Below are 18,163 nucleotides of genomic sequence, written 5' to 3' on the forward strand. Positions count from 1 at the left end.
ACTTCCCCCATGAACCCGGACACTCCTGCTAAGTCACCAAACGTAACAGGTCACTTGAGGTGACCTGGTTCCCGGGACGACAGTACTCAAACCCGCCTCCCAACTTAAGTTTAGGTAGCCAAACTCCGATGGACGTAAAACAAGTATATTATGGGTAAGATTGGATACTTACAATAGACAAAGCTTCCCACTCCAGATATACGGGATCGTGTATGTTTCCATCTGTGTTGTGTTGATGTGAGACGGCTTTCCCCAGCACCACCCGCACCCACTGGTCCACGTAGCCAAAGGTCACCAGAGGTGCTATCAGGGTCGCTTGTCTGAGGATGCAAATATTATCTAACTTTATCATACCTAAAATATAACAAGGCTGAAAGGGCCATCATACGTAATATGATAAAATAACCTGGTCATTGTAATTCAATTTCAAATAATAATACTACACCCAGCGTTGTCCGGGCTTTATTCTGCTTTAAGGGATGGGGTTGTTATTCGAAATATCTTGTAGAGTCAGTAGCCTTCCTCTTGTTTTGAAGTTCAAGTGTACAAAATTTCATCAATCTCGGAATAAAACTGTAGATTTGCATAAAAAACCAAACCCAGAGACACTATTCTTCATACATACACAGTATCCGGAAACTCATAGTACAAGCGGGAAACTGGTGAATTTACATCAGGTTTGAAGTCGATTTCGTGGTATGAATAACTTTTTTAGATTTGAGCTTTCTTTTTCGAGTATATTAGGGGGTCAATATCATTTGTTTAATGTCTTTTAAAGTGCGTCGAAGCATAGACCCGGCACTAAAACTTTTAGTTGACAAAAAATAGTTACTCACTTTACGTTTTTTGTAACTAAAATTATTACTAATAAGTTGGTACCCAAATCCCTATTCATATACATCCCTATTCCTGCTATCCCAACTCTAGCTGGAGTTTGCCGAGCAGACGAAGGTCCCCGAATGTCCGTGCGGAGAATCAAATCAGCCAACATTCACGGAATTACTTTCAAGGAGAGTGGGAAGGTGGAGCGGCCTACGGGCCTGGCAGTCATTGAACGGGGAATCTTTTAAAGGAGAGGTTCATGGACTAGAGACTGGAGGATACAGTGGGCTGACATGGAATAAAAACACATATTCCAAGTGAATTTAACTCCAATTGTTTTTTATGTGCATCAGTTTGAGTCACGAAGATTTCGCTTCCTATATCCCCGGTGCTTGGTGTGATGAAGCAAATTTGGGAGATAACATAGCGAGCTAAGAATGTATTCCACAATTACAAGAACGTGAGAAATGAGAGTTTTATTTGTGAGTTCATATTCCCACAATTCCCTCTGAACAAGGTTAATATGCTCTACCCATTACACACTACAAAATACATGTTACATAATGGAACACACTTATTAAGTCTCATAACTTTTTCAAATTGCGGTCAGAACCTTTGGTTTCATAAATGTGCACATTTTAATTCTTCTTTGGTTAATTTCTAGATTTGAATATAAAGTGTGATGTTTTCTCTTTCTAACACCGTTTAGATTGTGTTTCTCACCACAACAGTAAGGGAGACTTAACGATTTCTGTGAGACCATATGAGTTGTTCCCAAAAGGGAACAAATTAACGGAAGAGTTAAAAAAAAATCTAAATGCTCAAACCGAAATACTGTTTTCTATGTGAAATTCTAGATTCACCAGTTTCCCACTTGTACTATTAGTTTCCGGACACCATGTATAGATAACTTTATCAAGTTAAGTGAACAAATAAGTTCTACAAAACACAAAATGAAAGAAATCTCACCTAAAGTTATCCAAGAAGTCTGTCCTACACCGGCAGAAGTACATGGAGAATTCATTTTCGCAATCGAAATCAATGGCGGCATAGCTGGCGGTGTCGAGGGTCACCCCGACGGGTCTGGACTTCGGGTAGGTGACCCTGAGCAGCTTGGGGGCGGTGGCATTGACCCAGCGCGGCACAAACGCCAGTAGTACCAGGTCCTTCTGCGCATGCTCGTGCTTGAAGAGGGCGGACCAGACGGAGGCGGCTGTATGCGCCAGGCAGAGTGAGGGGTGCGCCGAGAAGAGCAAGAGCGACTCCAGGAAGATGGCCAGGTGTGGGGGGCGCTCTGTGACACCCTCCTCCCGACCCCACAGCGAGGAGAGTTGCTGACCGATGCCCGCAAGAACCTGAAATTGTTATAGACATGTAGCTCATTTGAACAATGTAGCTCATCTGGGACACAAAAGGAAGAGATAATTAATATTAGGTGTCTAAAGGGGCTAAAGTATGAAATACCTGTGTCAATTTTTTCAGAAAGAGGTAATGCTTCTCATCCAGGGTGTTGGTGTTGGCCAATGCAGCTCGGTGTATGCAGCTTATGGCGTCTTCACTTAGCAGAATCATCAGAGGCTTGCGTTCCTTCACCTGAGAACAACAAAATACACACTGTGTTGTAAAAGGATTACTGTTATGGAGGATTTAAACCAGTGATACTCAACCTTTTTCTTCTGCGGGCCACATTCATATGTTTGTAAAGCTACGCGGGCCGCAACACTATACTGGTCGGTGTTGCCAACGGTGTGAGCTCCCCCTTTTATTATTCGAAATCCATGGGGGGGGGGGGGGGTTGTTAGAGAATTTCTGTAAAACATAATAATTCCCCACAAAAAAAATACAAAATGAGTGCTCCCCGCAAAATATTTAAAATCCATGGGGGGGGGGTTGTTATAGAACTTCGCTGAAAAAAATCCGCACAGCCAAAAACATCTTATGTAATTCACCACAACAATTTTTCGAAATCCATGGGGGGGGGGGTAGCTAGAGAATTCCATTTTAGAAAATTTCCGGCCGCAAAACAATTATATCAAATAGATATATAATCATCGCCTTCGTTGGTAGTAACCCTGTTAACCATTTAAATTTGGAACTGTCAAAAATTTATGTGTTGCCACGAGCAAAATTATTTGCGCGTATATTTGTCTGTCAAATCTTTGATTTTTAGAGATAGATATAGCGTGTGCAGTTATGGTGTGCAGTAGCAACACTCTTATACCATATTATATTAGATAGATAGTATATTATACTTATACTATCCTCTTCGGGTTTCAATGTCTGTACGTAGGATCTAGGTGTTTACTTAGATAGCAAATTAATTTTTGACAAGCACATTGAACACATTATTTCTAAATCCTACAGAATGCTAGGTTTCTTATTAAGAATATGCAAAGTTTTCAAAAGTGCTAAGACTCTGAAAATTTTGTTTTGTTCATTGGTCAGAAGTCCACTGGAGTATGCTTCCACAATATGGAGTCCTCAATATAAGGTATACATAGATTTAGTAGAAAGTATACAGAATAAATTTTCGAAACATTTACTCAAGAAATACAACAATACTACAAATAATATGTTAACTTTACAAAAAAGACGCACATTGTCAGACCTGTTGTTTCTACATAATCTGCTAAATAATAAAATAGATAGTCCCGAATTGCTATCCGTCATTGGTTTAAATGTTCCAACGAGGCGTACCAGGCACACTACACTATTTCATATTGAAGCCAACAATACCAATGCAGCAAAAAACTCAGTAATTACTCGCGCAATCACAACATACACCCATTACGAAAAATTACTACATTTAGACATCTTTCATGATTCCTTTCTAACATACAAAACTAACTTATTAAATTTCTTAGCATGACAAATTTCAAAAATATTTTCACATCATTTTTCAAAACTCCTATGTATTAACAGTCAATTACAATTCGTGAGCTTATTATAATTCTTATTTTCAATTCATTTATTATTATCTATCCACACACTTCCTTCCTTTTATAACAATCTCAGGCGAAATTACGTAATGACATTTTATGGACATACGTAATAGGTACTACAACTATGTAATAACTAAAAAAAAATCTAACTGTATCTTATTGTACTGTGTATGTCTTAACAAATAAATAAATAAATAAATAAATAAATAAAGTAAAAGTCGCAATTAATCTCAAATTAACGTGAAACGTGATATAGAATGCCAGATTTTGTAAATCATGTTCCTGATATTAAATGTATTGAGGGCCGCACAAAATAGCTCGGCGGGCCGCATGCGGCCCGCGGGCTGCAGGTTGAGTATGACTGATTTAAAATTGATCAAACATACATACTAATTTCTGCTAATGCATAGGTAAGTAAGTAATGTGAAATATTCCAATGTAATGCGTAACATTATTCAAGTTCACAATGAACTTTTAATTTACAAAATTGGAACTAAACAGAAACCAATAAAGTCGGAACCAAAATTATTTTATGAAAATTTGATGAAAATAGACTGAATTTTATACATAGATACTTTCAGCTTCACAAATCCCACAATTACATAATTCCCGTTATTATTATTATATTATCTCATCATTTTTGATCCCGAGGTTTTGGTTTGTTAGCCGATAATTCCTCCCTTGTGGCTAATGATTTTCTTACTTTGTGAACACTAAACCCGGGGGGTATAACTCCGATACTTTTTTGGTTTTTTGATGACGTCTTCACAAAACTATCCAATGAAAACCCGTCGTGGTTTGGTCTCTCACTCTCTCCAGCATAAGACCCGTGTAACAGAAAGAGAGGCTATGCTCCATTTCCCCGGGAAACCATGCGACGCCTTTTACAGGTTTTTTTAATATGTTTGTCCCATTTTAAAAACAATCTACTGTAATACCAGGATAGACATTTTCCATAACTAATTCCAAGTTTTCACATTTACAATTACTTGAATATTTTTATGGATGCAATTAAAATTATGAGAAATAATATTAGGATTAAATTGAAATTTGGTATTAGGTGATCTTATATGCATTACTTTGGTTTTTTAGCATTTATTAATAGTCCTGCATCATGTGACCATTTGCAAAGTTGATTAAAGTCAATTTGCATGAGTTCAATTGCAATTTTTAGATCTTTATGTGATATGACCAATGCCGTATCATCTGCAAATACAAAATGTTTAACAAAAGAGAAAAGTTTTTTCATTATAGTTACATAAATTATTTATAGTGTAGGTCCCAATATGGAACCTTGTGGAACTCCTGCAGATACATTCTTTGTTTTACTAAAAGTATTATTTATTTTGGTACATATTTTTCTATTTCTAAGATAATCTTTAAATAAATTTAACACATTTCCTCTTATTCCAATTTTTTCAAAGGTTTCTAGCAGTTTTTTAGAGTTAATTGTGTCAAAAGCTTTAGAGTTATTGATAAATAACACAATAACATGTAATGTATTATTTAATTGATTATTTATGTAATTGGAAAACTCTTGCAGTAATTTTTCAGTATTTTTTTTTCTTTGAAAGCCATATTGATTTGGATCTATGATAGCGAATTTTTCAATGTAATTATTTAATTTATTTGATAAAAATTTTTCGAGAATTTTTTCTAACGCAGGTAGTATACTAATAAGCCTATAATTTCCCAGTTCAATGTGTTTTCCACCTTTAAATATTGGTTTAGTAATGCTACATTTTTACATTTTTTTAACAATGTTTTCAATATCAGCTATAGTAGCTCTTGGTATAAATAAACTGTGAGGTAGTTCTTCCAGTACTATATTAGTAGCTTTGTGATTGCATTTATGTAACGTGTTGCTGATGCTATCCGAGAAGTAATTCACGAAATCATTTGACACAGAATCCTCAGTTCTATCTTTTAACGGTTCCATGATAACTCAACAAAGTGACAATTCAACACACTTTTAAAAAGTGATATAGTCATTAGAAGCGATGAAAAAAAATAATTTAAACCTAACCTAATCTACTTAACCCAGTTAATAAAGTTTTTGTTTCATAACTTTCCATGACTTTATATAACTTTTTAAAGATGTGATGAATTATCATTTTGATGATTTATCCGGTCACCCTTTTAACGTATATCGTGTTATAGTTTCATCACAATCGTTTTTGGGTTTACTTCCTAAAATGTTATTTATCTCGTCCCAGGTTTTTTTTGTATCATTAAAACAGTTTTTAAATTTATTATTATAGTACAAAGTTAGTTTTATCTTTATTACAAGTTTATTGATTAGTTTTTGTATTCTGTTTGTTGGTGTACTTTTCCATTTTTTATATAATTTATCCCTTTTATTTATATGACATAATAATTCACTGATTACCCATTCATTTATTGCATAAGGTTGTGTTTTCGGTTTTTGCACTATCGTTTTAGAACTACTCTTGTAAAATTTGTTAAATAAAGATTTTATTTTTTCATATGTATAATGAAATACAATCCTTCTCCCTCTATGAGTTTACTCCAGTTATAATCTCTGATATATCTATCAATATCGATGATTTGAATATACTTATTTGCAAATTCTACCTGACGTTTATGAGATTTTATATTAATAGCAGTGATAAAATGATCGGCAATATTATTTTCACAGACGCAAGCAGTTATTTTCTTGCCTCTAAATTTGTCCATTTAATACAGCTTCTCTGGTTACTACATTGATGCATTTAGTTAAATAATGGTTAGTAAGTAAGTTTTCATATTAAGTTGCAATATTGTCTTGTTCATTAAGCAAATTTAGATTTATATCTCCAAGTAAGATAATATTTTCTGTCTCAAGATATGATGATAATTCCGTCAGAAATGAAGATTTACTGAAATTAGGAGGTCTATAGATAGCTATTATATTGACTTTAGTTTTGTCCTGGAGTATGAGCTTTCCTATTATATTTTCAAAATGTAATAAGATTGTAAGGTTTTTAGTCTAAATTTAAATTTGTTTCTTATATACACAATATAACACCTCCACCTGACTTATCAGTCCTGCAGTAGTTATATGCATTAAATCTGGGAATATTGTACATACACATACTTTCAGTTTGAATAGATGTTTCACATAGCATCAGAATGTCAATGTGCTTCAAACAAGTTTATTAGACGTATTTGTGTTTTGTTTTTTTTCTCCAATCTTCTAAATTATTTACTGTACTACTTTCTATTTCGTTATCATTACCTATATTTGAAAATTATTATGCGCCATTTAATTTGTAGTTGAATTTGATGCAGTAAAATAAGATGCTGATACGAAGTTTGGTTGATTTTACATATTGAAATATTTCTATAAGAAATATCTCTATACACGGTGTCCGGAAACTCGTAGTACAAGCGGGGAACTGGAGAATCTACACCACATGGGGAACCCAAAAAAACATAAAGTTTTTTTTTTTGAGCATTTTCAAAAAAAAAAAAAAAAAACCAAAAAAAAAAATTTTTCGGCTATTTTAGGGTTTAAGTTTTTTCTGGTGTTTAGGGTTGAATAACAGATGTTTTAACCCTGCAGAGCAGAAATATTTTATGATTACACCGGGTTAAATGAAGGGTGATTTCAAAATAATGCTTCAAATCCGAGTTTCTTCATTTGTTTTACTTTCAAATAGTTTTAATTAGTTGGGTACTTTGATCTTCAGTAATAATTTATAAGAATTTGATTAAAAAAAAAAAAAAAAAAAATCAACTTCAAACTCGATTTACTCGATAACGAAAGCTCAAATAAAAAAAAATTATACTACAAAATCGACTCCAAATGTGATGTAGATTCACCAGTTTCCCGCTTGTACTACGAGTTTCCGGACACCCTGTATAATGTTTCAAATTAATACTCAATATAATTACATACATTTTTTTATAATACCTGTGTTTATGCTTAGCATAATACAGTAATGAACAGTTAATATGATGAAATAGTTTTCCATGCATTTAGCATTAAATAATATTACAAATATTTCATTTTTAAACATAACGATAAAATTAAATATTTTTGTTAGGTTGAAATCCCATACTTAGATAATATATTTAACACATATTCTTGATATCTGTCCAGTAATATGAAGGTAAACATGAAAGGCTGTACTGACAGACAGTCCGCCCTACATTACAGGACGGTGTGATGTCACAAAAGACCATGATTACGTCTTACAAGATATAAATCCTCCTTCCAAAAGGATTAAGGAAGATTATGAAGGTAAACATCTGTTCTACGTTACTTGAAAAGGAATAATATTCTTAGATTAGTACACGAACTTTAGTTAAAGCAATAAATATGTTTATTCCAGAACGTAATATCATCCCATGTACCAGCGGTGTGGTTCCTTCTACTAAAAGGTCAAGAAGATTACGAAGGTAAACATCTGTTCTATGTTACTTGAAAATATTCTAAAATTTCTTCATCAATTATGCAGATTTTTAATTCCTTTCCTTCCTACTTCGACCCAGCGGCAGTAATTCAGTCGCCACACAGAAAAACGATGCATCCTTGTGTAAGAATATTTATAATTTCTTGTTTGATAATCATTATTTTTTTCCTTATGTTTTGAATAATGTAATCATTGGCTTGAAATATTTAGTGAAATATTGTAAATCATCTTGCATTGGTGATCCATATTGTGATCCCATAAATTCTTACATTTTATCGTGTGAATACACATTACAGAGAGACTGCCTTAATTACTCGATTAAAAACTTTTCTATCAATGCTCTGGAAATTCATTATGTTGTTGAGTATGTACTTAATCATAATTGTGAAAATTTACATCTTGTCCCCTTAATTAACGAAACTATTGCCAAATATGTGCGTTTTGATTGGATTAATTGTAGGACACAAAACAAAAATTGGTCGATGCAATTATTAAATTCACTGTCATCAGTAATTCTTGGTGTGCAGATATCAATAAAAAAAAGTGGCAAAGACACAAGACCGTATAATGGACCAGACTCAATGAGGATAATGGGCATCCTACGTCAAAAACAATATTAGCAACTCTAAAATGAATATTTAAAGCAGAAAAAGATTCAGTCGCAGCCTTGATACACATATAAAATATATTTTGTGCTCATAAATTCTTTAATCATATTAATTTTGGAATAACTTTATGACTAAAACCTCAAATTGAAATATTTAATCATTTATAACATTATTAGCGACCCAAATGAATATTTAAACCAGAAAAAGATTCATTCGCAGTCTTGGTATAGGTACATTTAAAATGTGTTTTGTGCTTATAAATTTATTTGTGTTTCCTGTTTCTGTTATCTTAGTGAAATAAAATAAAAATACTTCACAACATGTAACAAAGTTTTTCATTTTTCTGATAAACAGAGAAATGTTAACATTCAATACTGTCGTAGAAAAGCACAATCATTGTGCATCAAAATGTTTTTCCTTTTAAAGTAAAGGAATTCAAATTTCAAGTAATTTCAAGCTATTTTTACGACGGCCTCGGGAAAACAGATTTACAACTTACAAAGCGCCGTCTTGAGAAAATGTGCCATAAGGAATGATACCTTATAGCTCATTTTCTCAGGACCGCACTTTGTGAGTTGGAGCCTTGTCATCCTGAGAGAATCTGTTAACATTTCTAACATTTATTTTTAAAATAATATTTTAGGCTGATGAATGGCACAATATGATCTTCCCTAGGTGCCTACCTAGGGAAGATCATCTTTTTTTATTGTTTTCTATACTTTGCTGAGTGGTTTGTTTATGACTCAAATCTTGTAATGACGTCATCGGTGGACAAAATTTCTCCCTACAAAAGGTCGAAGTTATCAATCTAGTGAGTGGTTTATTTATGCACTAAACCAAGGTTACTTAAGGCGATGCAATGCAAAGTAATAAAAAAAACATTATAGATTCTGTAATTAAATAATGCGAGTAGAATACATCTTAGCCTTGGAAATAATGTATATAAGTATTTTTATAAGCCTAGAAAAAAAGAGTGAAGTTAGACTTAAAAACACTTTCAAGTTTCAAGCATGTAATGAATTTGTGACTTTTTTTCGGTTAGTATCTGTACAGATTTCTAACTATTTTTTCTAACTTCTATTTTTGAGGCTAACAGACGGTCTCGTTCAGTGTCTCCGACAGCACGACGCTTCGCTCGGTGAAAAATATCCTTGTCGAATAACAAAATACCATTACGCTATCGATAACTAGAGTCTCAACTGAATTTTAAATAGCGCGCGCTTTCGAACTACAAAATCGACGCACAGTGGTCAAATTTTAAGAAATCGTAAATTATTAGTTAATTTCATTTTCCATATAAATTTAATTTAAAACAACTTATTTAGCATTACTGTTTGAACTACCACATTCATTTAATAATATAATAATAATTGGATAATTTTTATAGCGCCATTTTTGTGAACAGTTTATTACGAGTTGGCGATCAATGCGATTTTTTAAATTCCGCCGTTATAAGAAATTATTTTTAAACTCCACATATCAAATATGTATAGAAGGGGTAGATATTAAAATATTATAAATGATATGTGTGTATATAATATTAATTAAATAGTACATATTATGTAAAATGTGCTAAAAAAAGTAATTAGATGTGTTTTTTGTGATTTAATTTTTGCCCTTTTGACTGACTGCTAAAAGAATTATTTGTGTTTGAGGACTGCCTCGGACACTAGGAGCGTGGTGTGTGTACACGTGTAGGACTATTCACATTCATGTATCATCTTCTTAGAGTGTTTAGGGGCTTTGGACTTTGTAACAATGTTACTTGTAAATATGTGTTAATCTAATTATACACACTGGGAAGATACTTTTGTTGACGTAATGAAGAACGCTGCTGCTGAAGAGCGTGATGCTGGAGAGTCGTTTGGAATGAAGTGGTGTTTTTTTTAAATATTTTATTTAGTTGTTTTAAATCTAGTACTTTACTATTTTCTTAATCTACTATTTTACCCACAATTTTTGTTTTTAATAAAACCTTTTGATTCACCTAAATTGTTAACGTAACTTACCTTAATAGTTGGTGCGCCGTTTCTTTTTATTGGTTGTCAAATCTTTTCAAGTACTCTACAATCCCTCCTAAAATGCCACACCCCTTTCGATTTCGAATTTTTTGATGACTAGTGCTTTTAATAGGATTGGCTGCGCGACCATTTCAATACAAATTGATTCCTTTTGATCAAAAAAATTATTATGCAGTTTGGTTGGGTATTTTGGCCTTAAAATGTAAGTTCTGTATGAAAAAAGCCCCGCATCCGTTCCTCTTAATGTGGCGTTAAAAATCAGCAGAAAGATTAAGTCACAAACCTGTCCCTTCCTGTTGACAATCTGCAGCAGGCATTCGGCAGCGGGAAGCTGGAAAGCCTCGTCGCTGAGCAGGATGCACAGGATCTGCAGCAGTCGCCCGTCCTGGCTGATGATGTGGTTCATGGACACCCACTCCACGAAGCCTGTCAGAGTCATGAGGACAACCTGAAAACAAAATTTTGATATGGTTATTTGCGGCTAACAGAGACGGGGCATCTCTAGGCAGGACATAGATCAAGAATGGAAAAAAGCTGACCATTAGAGCTTCTGCAGGACAAAGTGTTGGGAGGCTTAGGTGATCACCTATGGATGGTGTGGAGGCAAACACCGCTGCCTTGGATGTGGGGAAGCATATGTAAACAGATTTCTTAGGGGTGGCCACGACTCTGAAGGTTTTAGTGCCAATGGTGTATTTATGTAAGTTTAACAGAGAGTTGGAAAATGTTATTTCAACAATAATGGATGGTGTATGTAATGGGTACCTGCACAACGCGTTCATGTTCAGCCGCCACATGGTAGTTGCCCACCTGGGTGGACTCCCGGAACCTCTGAACGTGCAGTTCGATGAGACGGAGAAAGAATGCAAATATCTCCGCCATGCTGCTGGTGAGGGCCGCGTAGATATCCTTCCTTCGTTGATTGGACTCCAGAGTCTGGAGAGATATACTTTAGATTAACAATTATTCTTATTTTTCAGATTATGCAATTGGGTTAGTCATCTGCGTATATGGAGAGATGTCAACTTTAGTCATGGGAGAAATGGGATAAATCACATTTGCCACTGCAATGCGGAGATACGATACATAACGACCGGTCAGTGGTTGAGTGGGCATAGCGCTTGGGTCTCACCCGAGCGTCGCGTGTTCGATTCCTCGGCTGGCTAAGTCCTCCATCACAACACAAGCAACATTTTCGGCTTTCTGTGGTGGTAGTAGGAGATTTTCAAACATTGTTGGGTTATTCGTAACCCGGGAATGTTTGTCTTTCTTTTAAAAAAAAAAAAAAAAAAAAAAAATCACATTGTCAATGGAAAGAAGTTGAATTGGCCACCTTTATGGAGAGATGGATTATGAAAATGTACATATAAAGCTGGAATCCCACCTTATATATTCTACGATCTATTTCATAGAACGAACTTGAAAAATGGGAAGCAATTATTGCGCGTTCACTCTTGCTCTATTCTTTATAGGATAGAACAAAAGTTGAAGTTGATTCAAATTGAGTTTATATTTCTATGGCGTTCTATGACATAGAAAGCCTGTTCTCCCTGATATATTTCACATAACAGGAAACACGCTATAAGTCACATTGGCCATCTGTTTTAAGGGGATGTAATGAGTCTCATTGACTAAATAGAGAGATGGGATAAATCACACCGCCATATGAATGGAAAGTTGGAATAATTTTAATGACATTGAACACCTATCTAAAGGACAGACGGTCAGAGTCATGGGTGATATTACCTGCAAGGTGGCCACATCCTCCACCAGACGCAGCAGCACGTGCAGTACTATCTCGGTGTGGCGCGTGCCCCGCGAGCAGGCATCGCTGAGCTCGCTGAGCAATGCAGGCCATTGCTGCGGCCACTCGCGCTTGGCCATCTCCACCACCACCCGGGCCAGCGCATCGTTCATGTGAGTGGCGGGCCAACCTCCGGCGCACACCAGCTTCATTGCATTCTCCTGAACAATACAATAGATATTATTTCTAATTAGAATAGATATTAGAACACTTACATGGTTAGCAAAGTTATACTGGTGCACGCATTACTTAAACCCCTATGAGAAGGATGAAATTTAGTAAATTTCTCAAATCCAAATATAATATTGAAAACTATAATCAAAATAATAGAAACACTTAGTTTGGAATTTTCATTGACAATAATGAAATACATTCAAAACATTAAATTATCTTTAGCACACTGCAGTGCACCTCAAGATAGATATGTTCACTGGACTGCAAATGTAGCCAGCTGCACTACAGGGGTTAAGTATTTTATTTATGCACCAATCTGAAGATTACCATTACAGTTTGAAACCGGTTCAGCCTACCAAAAATTAACAGTGGAATAAAGTTTAAGGGCCAGTTGTTTCACAGAATTCAAACATTTGACCAAATTTCTAAGTAAATTTTCAAGTTCTGTGAAAGATCTATTCAACGTGTTATTATTTCAGTTTTGCGAAGCAATTGGCCCATAGTGATATAATAACAGAGCTTTGAAATTTGATGTATTGTTTAAATTCTGTGAAACAATCCACCTTCAAACGGTTTTATTAAAATTCAATACTGTATCTTCAGCTATTTAATTTGACAACAGATTTTGCATTTGTTCGATTTTTTTAGGTAGGAGGGCTTGTGGACACGAATCATTATTTTGTGCATTGTCTAAGCACACACTTCTTGCTTTGTTCACATTCATACATGGTCTCATAAATTCTTCTTTATTATTATGACTCGTGTCTTCCTCAAGCATATATCAAACTTCTTCTACCATCCATTTCTGCGTTATATATATATTTTCCTTACACTCCTTTCTTTCTTCATCTGCTCTACATGCCAAAACCATAGTGTCGTCCCTTTCTTAATCTGTGCCATTACACTTAGATACATCAACCTTGCATTGTTTCTAGATCTCCATAGTTTTACAATACATAAGCCTCAGCCTCTGCCAGTTCCATACCTCACTGACATACATCAAGGTTGTTATCCATTGTGGCCTGCTAGCTAGTGTTAGTAAGATTCAAACACCCACCTTGATGAAGAGCTTCTCGGGCTGTGAGATCTGATTCCAGCGGTACTTGACGGTGTGCTCCATTAGCTGCAGTCCAAAGTGGCGTACCACAGCGGAGTAGTGGGCTCCGCTGGTCAGCAGCAGGCCCACCTGCGCGCACCACGGTGAACCCTCCTTGAAGCTGCAACAAAACAAGTGCACAATAGAGAGGTGTATTTATCGTACCCAGTAAAAGTATCGGGTATATTCATGCTGTATTTTGTACTTGCGACAAATCATCAAAATACCTGGTTCCTTAGTATTTATAAATATCACATGCCTTGAAGTACTTTACTTCGTACTTCAAAATACTACTAACTTCTCACTTTGGTATGTTACATAGGTATATCTGGTATATTTTATCGATTGCTGTGATGCATCGCACTGTAAAATACTGATGCCTTTTTGCTCGGTCCTATTAGAAAGGTGTACGAGGAAAAAGGACAAATATGAGTAATTAGCCACGGTAATCTCCATGGTCTAAAAGGTCACCAGTACATCCACCAATGTAAAACTCTGAATGTCTATGGAAAAATTGTTGACAGCCGAGTGCTATATCTATGGCAGTGCTCCGCAACCGGTGTGCCGTGGCACACTGGTGTGCCGTAAGCCGGATACAGGTGTGCCGCGGTCAAATTCAATGTACTTGACATTTTACAATATTTCATTATGTATTTAATACACAATGACAATTTTTTTTACATAATATTGTCTATTTTTCGAAGGATAGTATAGAATCTTTGGAATATTCTTTGCTGAAATGGATGTCGAATATGAATCCCTATTGATTTATACTGAAATTCGTTGGCTATCCCGAGGCAAAGTTTTGGCTAGATTGTTTGAACTTTGTCACGAGGTGCGCGAGTTTATTTTAAATCAAAATATGCACGAACTATATGATTACTGATTGATTAAACTTGTATACATGTCTGATATATTGGAGCATTTGAATGAACTTTAAAAAAATGCAAAATACAAATTACTAGGGTTGAAAAAAAAATCGAGTTTGGCAGAAAGAGTCGCAAAAAGGATGTTTGGAAATGTACCAAAGTACAATTGAAAACAAACAATTAATTGTGGATCTGGCCCAACAACATTTAAGTATGCTTCAGCAGAAATTTGATCTGTACTTTTATTCCGTTAATACGGAACAATACGATTGGATTCGAAATCCTTTTGCAACCAATGCAATAATTTTTACGGAAGCACTGCCTCTATATAATTCGAGAGGAATTTACATATTTATGTAATGACATAACTTTAAAACATCACTTCTCCGAAATTCCATTAGATGTTTTCTAGATTTACGTTATCCTATACGAATTTCCTCGCATTTTGAACAAATAAATTTTAACACTACTTTTTTATTTTAGAAATTTTAACATTTTCAACGACGTATTTATGTGAGCAAAGTTTTTCAACGTTTGTATTAATTAAAAATGATAAGCGGTCGTGCTTAAAAAACCGAGCAGAATATAAAACTTTTGTGTTCATTGAAAAAAGCGCAGGTATCACATTAATTTATTATTATTATTTTATAATATTTAATAAATATCTTATAGTTATATGTATGTATACTTTTCAAATAAAAAAACAAAAAAAAAATTGTATCAATTTAATACCTATATATTTTAGTTTTTGGTGTGCCGCGGAACTCTAGGAAAAATTTTGATGTGCCTTAGGTGAGAAAAGGTTGCGGAGCCCTGATCTATGGTATGGTGGTTTGACATCTTGAACTTTGTGTTAGTTACTACGCTGTTGTGGAGACTTAAATATAAAGACAGATTTTAGTATATTGTGTATCAGATATTAGCGAGATGTCTTTGTACCACTGACATCCTCCACAACCGCTACAAGATAGTGGAGGGTGGCTGAACCCCCTGATCAAAAACACTTTGCAAATTACGCTCGGGTTGCTATCCACACATCCGGAGATAGAGTCACAAAGTGGTTGACTTTTAGAGAACCTCCCATAGTATGCCAGCAAGGATATAGAGGTGGAGGTACTGGAAAGGCTCCTGCATTGAATTTCTCAGGTAAAAAAATCAGCATAAACATTCAATGGCAAGAATCTTATGTTGTGAAAATAAAATACAAATCTTTGTGAAGTTATGTATTAATAATTTCTGGTAATTTCCTAGATATTGCTGACTACTTGTGTGCACACACTCTGATCAAATCCCACAACAGGGTCTACCATCTTTACGATGATGTATTCAGACAAAACCAAGAAATATATCAATCCACTACTTTAATGCTTTCAGGAAGAGTGGGAATGAGTATTAACATTGATTGGAATGAACCAGAAATCCTAATTCTGCTGCTGATCTCGAGGCTTTTTAAAAAGGTTTTGAGTTCACAGTGAGAAACTTATAGACATGACATTACAAGCAACAGTGTAGGTAACATTTTTAATTTGTCATTGATTTCATTTCATCATCATACAGGGTGTATCAGCACGTACCTGACAAACTTTAACCAGCTATTCCTTAGCATATTTGGGTAAAAAATCTTATGTGCACTTTGCTGTCCGGTAACGTTTTTTTTAATAAAAAATTTACTATTAATATTTTCACCACATGTCACCACTGTTTTATCCTTTGTCAAAGTTTGAAAACCCATCTGGCAATATTTTATTCGAATTCCGTTTAATAATGCACGTGTGTACCTATATTGGCGCACTTTTACAATCACAACGAAATGGCACGGCACCATTCGTCTCATTTTTAACTATTATTATTTAGTGTGTGCGAAAGAGCGAAGACGCTTTTCGACATACTTGCTTATAACAGCTGTTGAACACGAAAAGCAATGCCAATGACAGTGATGTAGTGTGGAAATTTTTAATTTTTTTGTTTTTAATTGAAAAAAAAATGCTACCGGACAGCAAAGTGCCCATAACATTTTTTACTCCAAATGTGCTAAGGAATAGCTGGTTAAAGTTTGTCGGGTTAGTGCCGACACACCCTCTATTTTTTGTTAAAATGATTTTAGTGTTTTATGCTTAATAAATAATTTCTGGGCAGGGTGGTACGGTCATCCAATTTTCTCTGAGGAAAGCGACTACCCCGCAGTATTCAAGCAGAAGATAGCCCAGCGCAGTGCGCAGCAGGGCTTCAGCTCCTCTCGTCTTCCCGCCTTCACTCCTGAGGAAGTCGAGTGCGTCAAGGGGACCTACGCCTTCTTCGAACTAAATCACTACTCCAGCTCTATTATGTATCATTGTTCCTCCCAGGATTGTGCGTATTGTGATGCCGTATTGAACCTTAATTATATCACGCAAGGTATAATTCCATCATTCTATTACATTAATGATTTAACTTACTATGTAGCTATAATTAACTGTCTTGCTGAAATAAAAATACTTAACAAGTAACTGAGTTTTTCATTTTCTGTTACTTGTAAAGAAAAATCAAAATTCAATGCTTCAAAAAATTTGACTGTTTATTTTTAAAATATTTTAGGCTAATGAATGGGGCAGGCTCCGAATGAGAATGATATTGTCTATGGTTTCGCCTTTTTTTTTTAGTTTCCTCTATCCTCGTCGATGGTGTGAAAGACGTAGACGTTTCACATGAAAAACAAATGTTGGCATATATATGGTTAAATTAAATAGTGGACCAACTTGCAAAAATCACAGAGTTATCAGAGTTAGGGTGGTTTATTTATGCCTTGATGGCATCATTTTACTTTTCTTTTTTTAAAGATATTCTCAGTGTCGTCCTGACGAGAGACCACCATTCAGAACTGAAAAGTTAATTTAAATGACTTTAGGTATGTTTAGTGGCTTTTTTAAATGTGAATACCGCACGAGAGTTCCAACTGCTCCCTACCGCCTGGAGGCAAGTGAGACTATGGCATCCCCAATTGTTTTGGGTTGAGGTTGAAGGTAGTGGGGAGGGGAATGAGATTTTAAAGAGGAAGGTGGGGAAGCACCTTACTATTCAGATTTGGTCACCAAACATGGCTAAAGCTATTTCAAGCAACATTTCAATTTTAAATTATGGTGTTACACCAGGCCGATACTGAGCACTCTGGAATGCGCCGCAAATATACCCTTTATTAGTTTAAATGACTTAATTGTAAAACAAACAAATAACACAAATCAATTAAATAAAATTTACTTATGCATGCGACTTGAAGACCACAGACTTCAGGTACTTTACACATACAAGCCATTCTATCCAAGACCCTACTTTTCCCAAAGTGAACCATCTAATAGTTAATGCGATGTCAATTATTAATAATTTTTTAATATGCCTTTGTCATTATTTCAAAGGTTATTAAAGGTTTTGACAT

The 18,163-nt window shown here is 35.0% G+C and overlaps 1 protein-coding gene and 1 pseudogene across 2 annotated transcripts in view; one reads left to right on the forward strand and one right to left on the reverse strand.

Moving 5' to 3' along the window:
• Positions 1-18,163, reverse strand: part of Ranbp21 (exportin-5-like protein Ranbp21) — a 42,423-nt gene that overhangs the window by 22,970 nt on the left and 1,290 nt on the right. For both annotated transcript variants that reach the window (XM_089631671.1, XM_089631670.1), the window contains 7 exons: positions 13,847-14,006; positions 12,558-12,776; positions 11,577-11,747; positions 11,095-11,259; positions 2,287-2,415; positions 1,792-2,177; positions 173-320 (listed from right to left, as the gene is read on the reverse strand). In XM_089631671.1, the coding sequence (XP_089487797.1) occupies positions 173-320; positions 1,792-2,177; positions 2,287-2,415; positions 11,095-11,259; positions 11,577-11,747; positions 12,558-12,776; positions 13,847-14,006 (1,378 nt within the window). The remainder of the gene's footprint in view (positions 1-172; positions 321-1,791; positions 2,178-2,286; positions 2,416-11,094; positions 11,260-11,576; positions 11,748-12,557; positions 12,777-13,846; positions 14,007-18,163) is intronic.
• LOC149423615 (myrosinase 1-like) lies at positions 15,682-17,893 on the forward strand (annotated as a pseudogene).

The sequence above is a fragment of the Hesperophylax consimilis genome, chromosome 5 (genome assembly GCF_061612785.1).
Source record: "Hesperophylax consimilis isolate HC1 chromosome 5, BYU_Hcon_1.0, whole genome shotgun sequence".
Taxonomy (NCBI): domain Eukaryota; kingdom Metazoa; phylum Arthropoda; class Insecta; order Trichoptera; family Limnephilidae; genus Hesperophylax; species Hesperophylax consimilis.